The sequence below is a fragment of the Ranitomeya imitator genome, chromosome 1 (assembly GCF_032444005.1).
Source record: "Ranitomeya imitator isolate aRanImi1 chromosome 1, aRanImi1.pri, whole genome shotgun sequence".
Taxonomy (NCBI): Eukaryota; Metazoa; Chordata; class Amphibia; order Anura; family Dendrobatidae; genus Ranitomeya; species Ranitomeya imitator.
In genome coordinates this window covers 333,314,846-333,332,211 of record NC_091282.1, presented here as the reverse complement: position 1 = coordinate 333,332,211, position 17,366 = coordinate 333,314,846, and the positions used below count along the sequence as shown (strand labels likewise).

At 47.9% G+C, this 17,366-nt stretch overlaps 1 protein-coding gene across 4 annotated transcripts in view; it reads left to right on the top strand.

Annotated features, from left to right (window-relative positions):
• The first annotated feature begins 910 nt into the window (after positions 1-910).
• Positions 911-17,366, top strand: part of ANKRD13A (ankyrin repeat domain 13A) — a 74,711-nt gene continuing 58,255 nt past the window's right edge. For 2 of the 4 annotated variants that reach the window (XR_011319445.1, XM_069759244.1), the window contains exons 1-2: positions 911-1,076; positions 1,418-1,647. Coding sequence is in view for 2 of the 4 variants with exons in the window: in XM_069759244.1 (XP_069615345.1) it covers positions 1,552-1,647 (96 nt within the window). In the remaining 2 variants the exon portion in view is untranslated. Of the gene's footprint in view, positions 1,077-1,155; positions 1,292-1,417; positions 1,648-17,366 lie in introns of those variants that run through there. The other 2 variants (XR_011319444.1, XM_069759236.1) reach the window with 2 other exon arrangements.

Below are 17,366 nucleotides of genomic sequence, written 5' to 3'. Positions count from 1 at the left end.
CCCGAAAACTCCGCCCATATGACCCAAAACCAGTCCCGCCAAATTCAGGTGACAGGTTCCCTTTAAAAATAATAAAAATAAAAAATTGTAATATTCTTACCTTCCCACGGCCCCCGCAGCCTTCCCGATGCTCCCGTTCCCAGTGATGCCTTTTGAGACAATGACCTGTGATGACGTAGCGGTCTCGCGACACCGCTACGTCATCGTGTTATTGTTGCAAAGCATCAATGGGAACGGGCGCTGCCGGGAGCATCGGGAAGGCTGTGGGAAGGTAAGAATATCACGATTTTTAATTTTTTAAATTATTTTTAACATTATATCTTTTGACTATTCATGATGCATTGGCAGCATCAATAGTAAAAAGAGAGAGAGCGAGTGAGAGAGAATGTCCCTGACTGGAAATTATTCCACGCATGCTCAGTTTCAAAAGACGGAACCTGTCGCTGGATTCCTGCTTTTGACGGTCAGCGACGGATCTGGGCAATTTTCCGACGTACTTTGTCTCCGCCTGACGGACAGCGATTTTACGACGGCTCCAGTGCACGACAGATGAAACGGAAGGCCATCCGTCACTAATACAAGCCTATGAGAAGAAAACAGATCCAGCAGAAACAGTTGCTGGATCCGTTTTTTTTCACGAAACGACGGAAACAAACAGACGGAAGTGTGAAAGAGGCCTTAGTGGTGCTGAGGCTGCACTCCAGGTGGCAGCATCACTGTGAAGAGAACGCTCATCCAATCTGACGTGTGAATAAGGCCTAATCACAGACTACCAAACCAGCCTGCGCCAGCCAATCACCTTAGTGATTGTAGGCGTGGCCTCACCACTATCCAGCGAATGAGCTTTCAGCTTTAGAACTGCAATATGTCACTATTGCCCCGCCCACAAACAGCGGCCGCACGTAGAGCTGCGCGGACACAGAGAGGCGTGAAACGCAACTTTTGGAACGCAAAAGGTTTCTCCTACTTCCGCATGTCTTTTCTTCATCACGCTGCCTAGGCGCACCATGTAACTGTCATCGCAGTGTACCCAGCCAGTGTCGGCTATGTGCTGCCCAGGGATACTCCACTACTAGGTCTGTAGCTACGGCTCATGGGAATGACACCAGCACCTCGTAACGTAAACATTAGTGGTCGCGCCCAGAGCGGGCCTTCGTCACGTACGGAAACTCGGGAGGACAACTCCTCCCCGCACTATGACAATGGCCGCGTCCATCCCATGGACCGCACCATCTGCAGCACCTCCCAGCGGGGGTGTCCAGCTGCTGCGCTAGAATGCCGGCTGATGTAGGCGAGTGACGCTGGGGTGTGGCGCTCTCATGTGTGAGCGGCTCAGCATGCCGCTATGTGCGCGCTGTGCGCCTGCGCCGGCTCGGTGACTGTGGAGTGATGGTCTGTTTTTGTGTCCCCCCTGCAGCTGTCACTTGTGAGCCTCCCGGCACTTCCCTGTTTTGAAAAGTTGTGTTGGAGAGCCCGGTGTCCGCAGGACGGGCCCACCCACCCGAGGGGGAGATCCGGCGTCCGGGCCCAGAGCGCAGCCTGTGCTGTAGGATGAGTGCCGGAGAGGAGCGGCCGGACCACTACCCCCTGCATGTGCTGGTCTGGAAGAATGACTTCCGGGCCCTGGAGAGGGAGCTGGAGGGCAAGGTAAGAGCGCCGGAGCCCCTTCCACCAGGCCGGCATTCAGCCCATTATCCCTAGTTATTTTTGCTGAAATGCATAAAATGCTATTAAGTTAATGTTGTATTTTTTTACTTTCTGTTTTCTGTCCCTCCATAGTACAGTAAGATGCACCGAGTACATTACGGAGTGCGCCCCCTAATGGATGTGGCACGCGTTTCAGCTGCCGCACCGCTACCTGAGAGGGGAAGGAATTCATTTCTGCTGTCATTTTTGCCACCATAAATTATGATGGATTTGTCTGGCGCGTTCATCCGTATCCCTTCGCGACATTTGACGTATCCATATGTCATGGAAGGGAAGGAGTCGCCAACTGGTGACATATAGATCCGTCATGTGATCGCGCTCGATCGTCACCAGGTTTTCAGCTAACTTCCAGCTCTCACTGTCAAGAGCCCTGTCCCTGGCACGTTAACCCCCTAAATGCTGTGATCGCTATAGATCAGGTAGATAGAGGGAGTGTGTTCCCTCTCTATTCCGATCAGCGCCCCCGCAATGTCATTGCTGGGGTCCCATCTTTGCCATGGTGACCCGATGTCATCATGACGACATCCAGGAGGCCTCTGTCAGTGCAGCACTGGCAGGTGTAAAGCAGTCAAAGTCCCATAGAGGGGCTAAGTAAGTGCGTGCATATTCTCGGTAACGTTCCAACGCCTGATGATGCCGTTTTTGTGGTGGAACATGTTGGGGGGGACTTGTGCTGTTCTAATAATTTGTCCTATCTTGCCAATAGACGTGCCACCTTTCGATAATCTTGGCTAGCGCCTCTCTATACGATTAGAATGATTTAGGCAGTGTAGCGACATAAATGTCTAAATAGCTCACTCATTAAATACCAATAAAAGTATGATTTTAGGGCGTGTTAGTAAGGGTTCTTCTGCTGTTTCCCCAATTTGGATTCTAAACATAATTTTATATAGTAAGCACACTACCCATGCCCATAAATCCTACACGAGGATAGGCAGCACATAGAAAACACATAGATCCTTCTATAGAAAGCCATATTTAGGATCAAAGAGTATTTCTAGACCACAATATTTAAACAATAAATTTATTAATTCAAAAAATATAAACCATGCAAAAATAGAATAGATTGGTGCCTCAGACCAAGCAAAAAGAGAGGCCAGCATAGTATAAGGGGAATGCTGACCTAGATATTCTATTGTACGGGTGTATTCTGTCCCTCCTCTGGCAGAATGCCGTATTTTGTGGGTTATAAGACGCACCCTAAATTTTAAGGAGACAGTTAGGGAAAATACTTTTTTTAATAATATGGTGATGCTGCGTATAATCCATGCATCTTATTGCTTACCGGGGGTGGTGGCTGAGGTGAAGCGGGGTCCTAGGGTTGCTGCTGGAGGAGGCAAAAGTGGAGCGTAGCTGCAGGCGGCAGGCTTGGATGAGGGGGTGTTCGGTGGTGGGGGCTCTGCCGACACTTACATGGTTTACTATACAGTCGGTGGACTCGGCGCTGAGATCTCTTCTCCTGAGATCTTGGTGCCTGAGATCTCCATCTTCGCCGCCCCCAACAGCCATTTTCCCGGAGTCCACCACATAGTAAAACATGTAAGTACGGGTGCTCTGGGCTTTCACAAAATGTCAGCAGAGCCCCCACACCACCGAACACCCACAGCAGCACTCTGCACATCTGAACACCCCCTCATCCCAGCCTGCGACCTGCAGCGACCCTGGGACCCTGCTCCACCATAGCCAGTAAGGTATATCCGCATTATAAGATTCACCCCCATTTTCCCCCAAAATTTTTTGGGACTGTGTGGCGTTTCCTACACAGATGACAGCGAGGGAAACACCGGCAAGGTTCTTATCGGCGGTAACTCAACCGCCTGTAGGAACGTCCTTCAATGCTCTGTGGGGTCACGCTGTCGGATGTCCTTGTGACACCCCCCCAGCTGTAACTGACCCACAGTGGTGACTGTGACTGTTGGTCAGGGAGCTGTAGGGTCATGCCGTCAGATGTCAGTGTGACCCTGCAGCTGTGACTTTGACCCGTTATAACGCTACAGCCAGTAAGACTGTCGGTCAGAGCACTGGGGTCATGTTGTCAGATGTCAGCTTGACCCCGCAGAGATACTGTGACCCTCAGGGATGACCTGCAGTTAAACGCTAAGGATACGTTCACATTTGCGTTGTGCGCTGCTGCGTCGGCGACGCAACGCACAATGCAAACAAGAACGCATGCAAAACGCATAGTTTTGCGACGCATGCATCCTTTTTTTGCCAGATTTTGGACGCAAAAAAAAAAGCATCTTGCTGCGTCCTCTGCGCCCTAACGCTTGTGGCAAAAAAGACGCATGCATCACAAAACGCATGTCCATGCGCCCCCATGTTAAATATAGGGGCGCATGCGTCGCCGCGGTGGCGCCCGACGCACCACCGCAAGACGCTAATGTGAAAGTAGCCTTACTACAGGTGTGGGCTGATGAGACTACTCCTCCCATCAGCCTACATCTGCTGACACTGTTAAACACGATATGTAAAATAATTACATACATATTCAAATAAAAATAAAAAACACATTATACTCGCCAAACGCCCAATCCCCGATGCCCATGTCTCCTAGGAAAAAAATAATAAACCATCATATGCTCTCCTGTCCGCCATAGTCCACTTAATCTTGAGTGTCCCAAGGCGATCACATCAGTCGCCGGCAATACGCTGACAGGAGGTAATCCCTCCCGCGGTGTATCACTGATCTGCCATGAGAGAGTTCATCGGAGTTCATCAGCTCCCGTGCTTTCACTTGAGGAACCACCACTGTGTGAGAGCTTTCTCACTCAGCAGTGGTGTCGTAAGGGAGAGCATCGGAGCTGATGAACTCTGGTGAACTCTCTCACTGTAGCTCACTGACAGGAGATAATCATCCCCGCAGTGTATCGCTGGCTGTCTTTGAGAGCAGTGACTGCTCTCAAAGTGATCAGGATCGTCGTGGGACATTATGGAGTACCTTCTCAGTGGACAGGTGAGGAATATTGTGTGTTGTTTTGTTTTTTTTGTTGCAGGAGACATTGGTGTCAGTCGATGAGTACAGTTTAATTTAGATTTATTAAAGCAGTTTGTGTCATTTTAAATAAAGGACTTTGTGTGTGTGTTTTTATAATATCACTATGGGGTTAGTAATTGGGATTGTCTTATATATGCCTCTTCCACTACTAACTTGTGGGCTTGATGTCACCTGACAATACAAAGGTGACATCAAGCCCCCAATCATCACCCCACTTGCCACCGCTACAGGGCAAGTGGGAAGAACAAGGCTAAGCGCCACATTTGGCGCATCTTATAATGCGCCTTTTCTGGGGTGGCTGAGAGCAGCTTTTCTTAGCCCTAGGGGTGGCAATATCTATTTCCCCTTCCTAGGCTATTCATATCAGTCCACAGCTGTCTGCCTAGCTTTTGCTAGTTAGATTTTTATAGAGTGACCCTATGTAATTTTTTTTTCTGGGGTCCCAATGTAAACTAGCCAGTAAAGGCTAAGCAAACAACTGTGAGCTGATATTAATAGCCTGGGAACCTTTGTGGCTTTTTACTCCTTCCCAGGAGTTCCAGCCTATGTAGGTTCTTTTAGTTAATTCTCCTACATAGCCTGGTGACAGAGAGAGAGAGAGTGTGTGTGTGTGTGTGCGCTTACCGACTTAGTAGTGAGCGTGTCGGACTCACACCTTTTCATTACTAAGGCTTGGTGTCAATGACCGCTCCTGACACCAAGCCCTAATCCCATTACTCTGATGCTACTGCATCAGACTGAAAAATGGGGTGTTGAACCAAGAATTTACACCAGTTATTTTTAATATCTTTATTTAGTGCAAAGACGCATACAAAACCGCAGCAAAAATTGTGCTTTTTCTGCCAAGAGATGCAGAAACCTTGCAGAAATTTCTGCAAGCACATAATTAATGTGTGCACATAGCCTAATGCTCTGATATTTTTTCTGTTTTTACTTTGTTGCCTTATGTAGACTACAATTAGTTTTCCTTTATAAATATATTTATTGTAATTTTCTTTTTGTAGTTCTGAGGAAGGCCTTTTGAGCTGAAACGTCATTTAAATTTTTGCATTATTTGCATCATATTTTGGAGTGCCAAATTCCTTTATTGAATATCAATTTTTATGTACAAAAAAAGATAAACTAAAGTACGCATGTGAAATTGCTGCGTCTGGAACGACCCACCCTATAAAACTGTCACACAAGTTGACTCCTTCAGTCAACAGGTAAAAAAAAGGCAAAAACAATGCTATTTCATCATATTACCAGACATAGTGGCATAAACCACATTAACCCCTTAGTGACAGAGCCAATTTTTACAATTCTGACCACTGTCCCTTTATGAGGTTATAACTCTGGAACGCTTCAACGGATCCCGCTGATTCTGAGATTGTTTTTTCGTGACACATTGTATTTCATGTTAGTGGTAACATTTCTTCGATATTACTTGCGATTATTTATGAAAAAAACGGAAATATGGCGAAAATTTTTAAATTTTGCAATTTTCAAACTTTGTATTTTTATGCCCCTTTAATCAGAGAGATATGTCACGAAAAATAGTTAATAAATAACATTTCCCACATGTCTACTTTACATCAGCACAATTTTGGAAACAAAATTTTTTTTTGTTAGGGAGTTATAAGGGTTAAAAGTGGACCAGCAATTTCTCATTTTTACAACACCATTTTTTTTTTTAGGGACCACATCACATTTGAAGTCATTTTGAGGGGTCTACATGATAGAAAATAACGAAGTGTGACACCATTCTAAAAACTACACCCCTCAAGGTTCTCAAAACCACATTCAAGAAGTTTATTAACCCTTTACGTGCTTCACAGGAACTGAAACAATGTGGAAGGGAAAAATGAACATTTAACTTTTTTTTGCAAACATCTTAATTCAGAACCATTTTTTTATTTTCACAAGTGTAAAAACTGAAATGTAACCATACATTTTGTTATGCAATTTCTCCTGAATACGCCAATACCCCATATGTGTGGGTAAACCACTTTTTGGGCGCACCACAGAACTTGGAAGTGAAGGAGCGCCGTTTTACTTTTTCAATGTAGAATTGTCTGGAATTGAGATCGGACGCCATGTCGCGTTTGGAGAGCCCCTGATGTGCCTAAACAGTAGAAATCCCCCACAAGTGACCCCATTTTGGAAACTAGACTCCCCATGGAACTTATCTAGATGTGTGGTGAGAACTTTGAATGCCCATGTGCTTCACAGAAGTTTAGAATGCAGAGTCGTGAAAATAAAAAATATTTTTTTTTCCACAAAAAAGATAGTTTAGCCCCCAAGTTTTTATTTTCACAAGAGTAACAAGAGAAATTGGACCCCAAAAGTTGTTGTCCAATTTATCCCGAGTACGCTGATGCCCCATATGTGGGGGTAAACCACTGTTTGGGCGCACGGCAGAGCTCAGAAGGGAGGGAGCACCATTTGACTTTTTGAGCGCAAAATTGGCTGTCGTGTTTGGAGACCCCCTGATGTACCTAAACAGTGGAAACCCTCCAATTCTAGCTCCAACCCTAACCCCAACACACCCCTAAACCCAACCTGATCCATAATCCTAATCACTAACCCTAACGATAATCACAACCCTTACCCCAAAACAACCCTAATGTCAACCCTAACCATAACCCTAATCAAAACCCTAAATCCAACACACCCCTAATCCTAATCTCAACCCTAACCTCAAACCTAACCCTAATCCCAATACATCCCTAATCACAACCCTAACCTTAACCCTAATCCCAAACCTAACCCTAATCCCAAGCGTAACCCTAATGCCAACCCTAACCCTAATACAAACCCTAACCCTAATCCCAACTCTAGCCCTAACTTTAACCCTAACCCTAGCCCTAAGGCTACTTTCACACTTAAGTCGTTTGGCATCCGTCGCAATCCGTCGTTTTGGACAATAAACGGATCCTGCAAATGTGCCCGCAGGATGTGTTTTTTGCCCATAGACTTGTATTGCCGACGGATCGTGACGGATGGCCACACGTCGCGTCCGTCGTGCACTGGATCAGTTTTGTTTTGGCGGACCGTCAGCACAAAAAAAGTTCAATGTAACGCTTTTTTGTACGTCGCATCCGCCATTTCTGACCGCGCGTGCGTGGCCGTAACTCCGCCCCCTCCTCCCCAGATTGGGCAGCGGATGCGTTGAAAAACTACATCCGCTGCCCACGTTGTGCACAATTTTCACAACGTGCGTCGGTATGTCGGGCCGACGCATTGCGACGGCCCCGTACCGACGTAAGCGTGAAAGAAGCCTAACCCTAAATTTAACGCCAACCCTAACCCTAAATTTAGCCCCAGCCCTAAATTTAGCCCTAACCCTAAATTTAACCCTAACCCTAGCCCTAACCCTAATTTTAGCCCCAACTGCTGTTCTCCTGCCGGCCGGCAGAGGGAGACAGATGGCGGGCGCACTGCGCATGCGCCCGCCATTTTCTTTTCCACAGAAGACGCCGGCGGCCAGGAGGAGCAGCAGGAGGACCCAGGGACACCGGTAAGTATGATAGGGTCCCCGAATCCCCCTATTTCTCTGTCCTCTGATGTGCGATCACATCAGAGGACAGAGAATTACACTTTGATTTTTTTTTTTTTTGCAGTCGCCGGTAAACAGTTAATTACCGGCGATCGCAAAACAGGGGTCGGTAAATCCGACCCCGATCATGCTCTTTGGGGTCTCGGCTACCCCCGGCAGCCGAGACCCCAAAGATTCTCCCGGGGCCGGCCGGCGGGCGCACAGTGCATGCGCCTGCCATTTTGAAGATGGTGGCGCCCACCGGGAGCCACGAGGAGCACCGGGGGAGACAGGTGAGTATCGGGGGGCGATCGGGGACCCCTTTTCTCTGTCCTCTGATGTGCGATCACATCGGAGGACAGAGAAATTAAAAAGAAATCGCGTTTTTTTTTTTTTTGCGATTGCCGGTAAACGGTTAATTACCGGCGATCGCAAATGCGGGGTCGGGAAAAAAACCCCGAATCATGTTCTCTGGGGTCTCGGCTACCCCCGGCAGCCGAGACCCCGGAGAAAATCCAACTCTGGGGGGCGCTATTTACTTTTCCCACAGCGCCGTTAATTAACGGCGCTGTGGGAAAAGTACCCTTAGCGGCCGCCGTTAAAAGGCATATCGGCGGTCGCTAAGGGGTTAAAGACTAATGTAAATAGAATGCTATTTCTGAAAGCGTCATCTTGTCCAGCAAAAAACAAGCTGCCATAACAGTCCATCAGCGGAAATATAATAAATAGTTACAGGTCTCAGAATAAAGCGATGCAAAAATTATTTTATCTATAAAATAGCTTTTGTGTAAAAGCGCCAAAACATAAAAAAAAATGTAAATGATGTGGTATTGCTGTAATCGCACTGACCCGAAGAATAAAGCTGACTTATCAAATGTACTACACACGAAACGGCATAGAAATCCTCCAAAAAGCAATTCTAGAATCGCTTGTTTTCGTTCGTTCTGCCTCTGAAAAATCTGAATAAAAAGCAATTTAAAAACCCCAAAAATAATGTACCCGAACATGGTACCAATAAAAACGTCAACTCGTTCTGCAAAAAGCAAGCCTTCACTTGACTGTCAGCCGAAATATGGAAAAATGATTGCTCTCAGCATAAGCGTCTTTTAGTGAATGACAGTAGCCAAACATAAAAAAATGAGATAAATCTTGTATCGCTGCAATCGCTGTGACCTGAAAAATAGTCGCTTAATTACTTATGCCGCACCAGGAACAGCGTAAAAAATAAAATAAAACCAATTCTTTACATGCTGTTGTTTTGTTCATTCTGTCTCCCAAAGATCGCAGTAAGGTTCTGCTCAAATCTATCCTTCCCTGAGTGCTTACACTGGGGCTTCAGTGTAAATTTCTGAAATACGTGATTCAGATGGAACCCTCAGTGGAAGATTCCCTATAATGAAGCAGATGGACTCTGTAGATGCCATCTGGCCTGTGATGCGGCGGTGTCCATCTTTTTAGGCATGCATAAAAGCGCAGTCGACCAGTTTTGTGCACTTCTGAAAAGGACACCACTGAACAGAGTAACTCTGCTGCAATATAGTGAATGGATCCCTCGGGGATTTCATCTGCATCGCGTCACTAGGATATTAAGATGGAAAGTAGTCAGCGTAGAGCGCCGGATAAATGTGATCCCAAATGTTATGTAAAATGTTCCAATAAAAGCTTCAACTCAATGCACAGAAAAGCAAGTCCTCACTCAGGTCCGCCGTCTGTTAATTGAAATATAGAGGGCTTCCACGTTGTTGTTAGTACAAAGGCTCTGGAAAAGCAAAATGGTCCTCGCCCCTCCAAAAAAAAAAATTCTGTCCTTTCAGGTGTCTTCCTCCTTTCTGAGCCCCAGTGTCCTTAAACCACATTTACCATTTACATCAAAAACAAAAAAAAGTTGACACACCATCTGGTAAAACATTCCTTTTAGTCCATAACATGGGTACAGCGGGAGAGGAGCGGATACCTGAGATCTCATCTCCTGAGATCTTGGTACAAAGATCTCCATCTGCGCATGCGCCACCCCTTGGCGGCCATTTTCCCAGAGTCCATCGCACAGGAAACCACGGAACTGCGGGGGCTCTGGCATTTCACAAAATGTCAGCAGAGCCCCCTGCAGCCGGGCGCGGCGCAGCAGCAGCGCCGGACGCAACATCGGAGCACCCCCTCATCCCAGCCTGCATCACCCCACTCCTATCTCATCCAGCAGCGACCCTGGGACACCACTAAACCGCAGCCACCACCCCCCGGTAAGCAATAAGATGCAAGGATAAGAAGCACCACCATTTTATTTAAAAAAAAGTGTTTTTCCTATTTTTGTCCTCAAAATTTGGGGTGCGTCTTATAATCCGGAGCGTAACCGAGATCACTAAACTCTCTTTATAGAGTTTTTTTGTCATCACGCAGCTGCCTATTCAAAGTGCAGCAGCCTATGATGAACTCTACCGGACTACCATGCCTCGCTGAGGAACCTGCAGCTCCGACTGTGCAGTCCAGTGTTTCTCGTCCAGCTTACCAGGCGGGCACTTCCTTCAGATTTTGCACCCCCATAGAATTTGGTAGCTATGGCAACGCCCCCTTTACCTGGTATTCCAGAGCCCATCCCCCTACTATAACAGATTGTAATATTCCCACCCAGTAGTATAAGATTACTGTAAGCCGATGTGTGCTATATTTTCCAGTTCTTATTATTCTCATGTATGCTTCATTTCACAGCATCACTAAGGCTACGTTCACACTAGCGTTGTGCGCCGCTGCGTCGGCGACGCAACGCACCGAAAAACACGTGCAAACGCACGCAAAAACGCTGCGTTTTTCGACGCGTGCGTCGTTTTTTGACGAAAATCGGACGCAAGAAAAATGCAACTTGTTGCGTTTTCTTGGTCCGACGCTAGCGTAAAAAAAACGCACGTGTCGGAAAACGCAACAAGCAAAAACGCATGCGTCCCCATGTTAAATAGCCGAACGCTAGTGTGAACGTAGCCTAATACAACTACTTTCTCCGACATTGGCCTTCTCATCTGGTGTTGCTGCAATTTCTATTGGATATTGCTGCGTACTTGGTGCCAAATCTGCTAAAATCATTAACATGTTCACATTTTTTGCTCCAATTTCCTGCATCTATGTGTGGATTGTTTTTTTTTTTTTTTTTTAAACCTCACCTGTGCAATGCTAATGGATGTGTCCTTTGCAAATACTGATGTCTGAACAAGGCATTTAAGAGGCCCTGTCACCAAATCAAAATAGGCCATGTTTTGCTCATATTCTATTTCCGCTTTGTATAAAAAAATAAATAAAAAAAAGGACTTATTTTTAGTGCTACCTTTTATTTTTATGATCTGTCCAAGAGTGTTCTTTAGGGTGACCCCTGCTTATGTGGTGGTACAGTATTTGCTTTATTGCATCAAAGGTACTTACAATTCTGGTACCTCCATAAAATTATATCCTATCCAAACCATTACCACCAACTAGAAAAATAACGAACATGTACCAAAAATTTCTCATTAACAATCAATCTTTATTATTACAAGCAACTAGACAGACACAGAAATCCCATAAAGAGATCCCCCCCCCCCCAAAAAAAAAAAGTCACATTAAAAGGCAGTGTGGTTAAAAGGCACATTGCTTATCACAAATACCACTTTAAATAGGAAATGTAGATATATTTAAATGGATAAAGACTGCAAATAGCCAAAACATTGCATCATACTTTACACAAGGCGGTGACAGACTCGAGTCACATTTCAGGGCATGTAAAAGTGCCTAAGTATTAAAGCATAGCCTAGTTCATCATTAAAACCCTTGGTCACAAGCTGTTGCTAAAAGCAGAAAATATCAAAAGGCCTCCCAATAAAGATCAATATTGATCAATAAAAACCGTGTGCCAAAATGTAAACAACCACACTGCCCTGTCCCCAATGCGCGCTTCGCTTGCAGCTTCGTCAAGGGGTATACCACTGATCTTTCCAAGGGGGCATGGCTCACAGGATTCTCGGGGTCTTGTTTTTAGGTTGCATTGTACTATTATCCTTTGATGATACAGACAAAAATTAGCACTAAATAAAAAGTCCAATATCTCTGGAACTGTACTGTCCATTTCTGAAGAAAAAAAAATGGAATACTCACATGAGCGACAAAAATGACATAAGGGCGAAACGGGTCCCTTTTAACTTGGTAACAGATCCTCTTAAGGATATTCCAGCCAGAACCTTTTTGGTTTATCTACTGCAGGATAATGAATGATTACTAGATGGACAAAGACCTTTGATCTGAGTGGAGGACCCCAATCCTCCTCCTTACCACCCATAAGGTCTCTTGGTTGTTTCCTTCAGTGCCATATACTTTGTGTAGAGCAGAAGGACACCTGTCTGATCAGTTTTTCTGGTGTAGCGATGCTACAGATGGCAAGCTAATTACGCTTGCAAAACACTAGTGTTTAACGGAATATGCATGCCAATTCTGCAAGCGTATTTCTTGCGGCAGGGAGTCGCAGAAATTTCAGCAGCAATTCTGCAACATGTGCACATAGTCTTATCCACATTTAGCAATCAAATTTGTGTTTACTAAATTTTAGTTTTGTTTTTTTTTGTCGTGTGATTAAAAAAAAAAAAACAAGCAAACTCCACAATCGCTGTTTTTAATAGATGCAGTTTTCCATTTTGCTGCTGTCTTTTTAAATTAAATAAATCTACAGTAATTATCTCCGTTACCCACTGTTTTCTAATAGGTAAGAGATTCTGGTTTGGCTTTTATTCTAATCATGCAACAAGGCTCATTAATGGGAATCTGTCATCCCATGGACGATTTTGAGCTATTACTATGGGCATGCAGGTAATAGAGTGGTTAAACCAGTTTTACCTGTATGCCTCATAGCTGCAGTGTAGATCTTGAGAAACTTATTTATAATGTTATATGTAAATGATTTCTTCCAGGTTCTGGGGCGTGCGGTGCCTGCAAGAAAACCCTGCCTCCTCTCTTCATTATAATGACACCCCACTCCCATGTACACGGACCTGTTCGGCGCTGTAATCCCGCACATGCGCTATGCAGGCGCACGGTTACACGAACCCTGTCTGCACTCCTATGGGCAGTGTCTGCACTGACCTTCTGCATAATCTTAAGATCTACACTGCGGCTATGAGGCATACGGGCAAGACTGGTTTAACCATTCTATTACCTGTATGCCCATGGTAATAGCTCAGTATTGTCCAGGGGGTGACAGATTCCCTTTAATGGGACGAAATTGGCATTGCTACTTCGAATGGGTGACACAGGAGTTCTAGTCCTCGTCCTCTCTGAAGAGGCAATTTACGGTACATGTTTCTTAGTTAGCATTGGCTATTATTTCCTTTTTTTTTTTTTCCCATCACTCCAATGAACCTTGACTTCTTGAAAAAAAATAAAAATAAATAAACTTATCTATCTCAGTAAATCTGAATACAAATTTTACCTCTGAGCTGAGAATGTTGCCAATCGATTTTGGCAGAGAAAAAAAACATCTCTCTGAGGTGTATTACAAAGTTACTTTTCTTTATCGCCTCTCATTGGGGGACACAGGAACCATGGGTGTATGCTGCTGCCACTAGGAGGCTGACACTATGCAAATAAAAAAATTAGCTCCTCCTCTGCAGTGTACACCCCACCGACTGGCATTAAACTCTTCAGTTTAGCTTAGTGTCAGTAGGAGGTGGACACGGGTCTTTCATTAGACCCTTATCTACCTCAATGTGCGTCGTTTCTTTTCAGGTTTTTTTCCAGAGGGATACAGGGTGAGCAGTCACACCTGTAGTCCCACAATACGGACTATGAGTACGGCGTGTACTGCCACCCCGTATCCTCATAGATCCCTCTCCAGGACCAAGATCCTAGCACAGAAGCGTGCTCAGAAGTCCGGTCCTGGCTCCGTCCCCCACCCACTCGCCTACCAGAGCCTGTCGGTTGGAGGAGACGAGGACGTCCATCACAGCTCCGTGACGTCTCATTCCCCTCAGGTTAGTAACGGCGTGGGATGTTTAGGTGAGTATTTCCCCTCCATTCCCCCGGGATCTTTTCTCCAGATGTCCCCCTGTCTCCCCTCATGGCGTTTATTTGGGATCCCAGGGACAGCCATAAGCTCTTCTTCCTTAGCGGCCGCAGTTCTTTCCCTGCAGCCGCACAGCCCCTTACAGAGTCACAGCCTGGCAGGCTGCTGCGCCGCTTCCCCCTGCGGTCTCACTGCTCGGGGGCCTCAATGCGTCCTGTGTCTGCACGGCGTCCTGTGTCTGCACGGCGTCCTTGGCAGGATGCCGTGCCACTTACTTTCTGCGGCGCTCCGACGCCGCCACTCTCCGGCGGCGCTCCGGCGCCGCTATTCTCAGGCGGCGCTCCGGCACCGCGATTCTCTGGCGACGCTCCGGCGCCGCGATTCTCCGGCGCCGCGATTTTCCGGCGGCGCCGGCCTCTAATTTAGGTCCCGGCTTCTGCCGGGGCCTACCTCTGGCGCCGCGACCCCGCCAGTTCCGTTCGGACAGCCTTGGCAGACTGCCGCTCTTCTCAGACTCTGCGGCGCACTGCTCCGGCGCCGCGGTTCCCTTCTCCGGCGGCGCCGGTCTCTAATTTAGGTCCCGGCTTAGGCCGGGGCCTACTTCCGGTTTCTCGGCTCCTCACTTCCGGTTCTGCGGGCGGGCTTCTTTCCCGCCCGACATACTGCGCCCTGCCCACCGGCGCCTCTGCGTCTGGCTCCACCCCCTTCCTCGTGGGTCCCTCGGCCGGTGTGCACCGCTTCTCACAGCAGCAGCACTCGCATCTTCTGTGGCTCAGCATCGCAGAATCAGCACCTCAGGGAAGTTCTCCGCCGAGGACAAGTGGGACATCTTCCAGGACCGGGTCCGTGAGTAGCTGCACTGCAGACTGACACCCCCCTCTGCCCACTGTCCCCTAACCCACTGGCATCTTCAGGGTCCCTAAAAATGTCTACCTCTAAAGGGGGCCGCTCTCGTCCCCCTACCTCTTCATCTTCTGCCTTAGTCACGTACTTTGCATGTTCGTCCTGTAACAGCAAACTTCCCTCAGGTCAGTCCTCCCCGCTGTGTCAGTCCTGCAGCAACCCGATTGTTCCCACCGCCCAGGATCCCCGGCTGTTCCGCCCGAGAGTGATCCCCCCATCCCAGGCTGGGCCGCCTCTCTGTCACAATCGGTGGCCGATTTAACACGGGTATCTCAAACTCTAGTGTCCGCGCTGGATCGGTTACCCCTGCAGACCCCTGCAGTGGCCAGCGGGTCGCAGGAACCGCCGCCCGAACCCTCCTTGATAAGCCATAAAAGGTCCAGACAGGAACGTCGGTCTGAGTCCTCTTCGCGCTCCATCTCGCCGCTCGGCCCTCCCCCGCAGTTGGTGTCCCACCGATCCTCCTCCCCTGAGTCAGGCGAGGCATTATCTGATGCGCCTTCGGAGGATACTTCGGAGCTGGATCCTCACCAAATCGCCACCATGAGTGAGACAGTTCAGAACCTCATTGGGGCAATAAACCAAACATGTGGCATCAAGGATCCCTCTACGGAACCCGCAGATCAGGCGGTTTCGTTCAGACGGGCCAAACCACCTTCAAAATTTTTCGCTCCTCATCCTGAATTCGAGGAAATCGTGTCCAGAGAGAGAGAGAACCCCACTAGGCGTTTTCAGAGGGGAAAACGCCTGGGTGTATTATATCCTTTTCCTCCAGAACTTACCGCCAATTGGACAGCATCTCCCTCGGTGGACCCCCCTGTTTCCAGGCTGTCCACCAACACGGTGCTTCCTCTGTCCGGCGGAGCATCTCTGAAGGATTCTAACGATAGAGTTATAGAATCCTTCGCGAAATCTGCTTTTGAAGCGGCTTCAGCGGCTCTATGTCCAGCTTTTGCGTCCACTTGGGCTTCAAAATCCATCTCAAAATGGGCCAAGGATCTTCGGCGGGGTATCCTGGATGGGGCGCCTCCCGCGCAATTAGCGGAACTTGCCAACCAGATTTCCCATGCTGGTGAATACCTGGTTTCCGCCTCCCTGGATGCCGCGTCTTGTGCGGCTCAAGCTTCCAGCAATGCCGTTGCCATCCGCCGGACCGTTTGGCTCAAGGCCTGGCAGGCGGACTTGTCCTCCAAAAAGTCCCTCACTAGTCTGCCCTTCCAGGGCTCTCGTCTCTTTGGTTCCCAGCTGGACCAAATAATTAAGGACGCCACCGGGGGTACAAGTTCTCTTCTCCCCCAGGCTAAGCCTCGTCGCCCTCCCCCTAGACGACAGTTTCGTTCTTTTCGGCCTTTTCGTCGCTTCGCTGCGTCAAACTCCCTTTCCCAGCAGCAACAGAGGCCACAGGCACGTCAAGAGAAGAAGGCGGTGTCCTTTAGGCCCACTCCGTCCTGGCGTCCTCGTTTCTCCCAGGGTAGATCCTCCAGGCCCAGGACTGGAAGATCCACCTCGGCATGACTCTCGGCAAGACTCCAGCCCAACTCCCAGATTGGGCGGCCGTCTTCTCCTTTTCAGGGACGTCTGGATTTCCGCAGTAGAGGACGCATGGGTCAGGGAAGTTGTATCCTCGGGATACAAAATAGAGTTCGCTTCCCAACCTCGGGATCGTTTCTTCCAATCCCGTCCTCCAAGAGACCCCGCTCTAGTTCCGGGCTTCTTCTCAGCCATCGCTTCTCTGCTCAAATCCGGGGTAATCGTTCCCGTCCCAGAAAAAGAACGCTTCACGGGTTTCTACTCGAATCTTTTTGTGGTACCGAAAAAAGACGGCAAAGTTCGCCCCATTCTGGACCTCAAATTGCTGAACAGGAGAGTTCGCCTGAGACACTTCAGGATGGAATCCCTTCGTTCAGTAATTGCTTCCATGGAGGCTCAGGAGTTTCTATGCTCAATAGATATCCAGGACGCCTACCTCCATGTCCCGATATTTCCCGGACATCACCGTTTCCTGCGCTTTGCAGTGCAACGAGACCATTTTCAGTTCGTCGCCCTGCCGTTCGGTCTCGCAACCGCGCCAAGAGTGTTCACGAAAATCATGGCGGCGCTGATGGCCATCTTGAGAGTCAGAGGCCTGGTCCTATTTCCATATCTCGACGACATCCTCATCAAGGCTCCGTCCTTCGCTCAGGCCCACGAAAGCCTGTCCATTGTTCTCGACACCTTAGCCCGTTTCGGGTGGC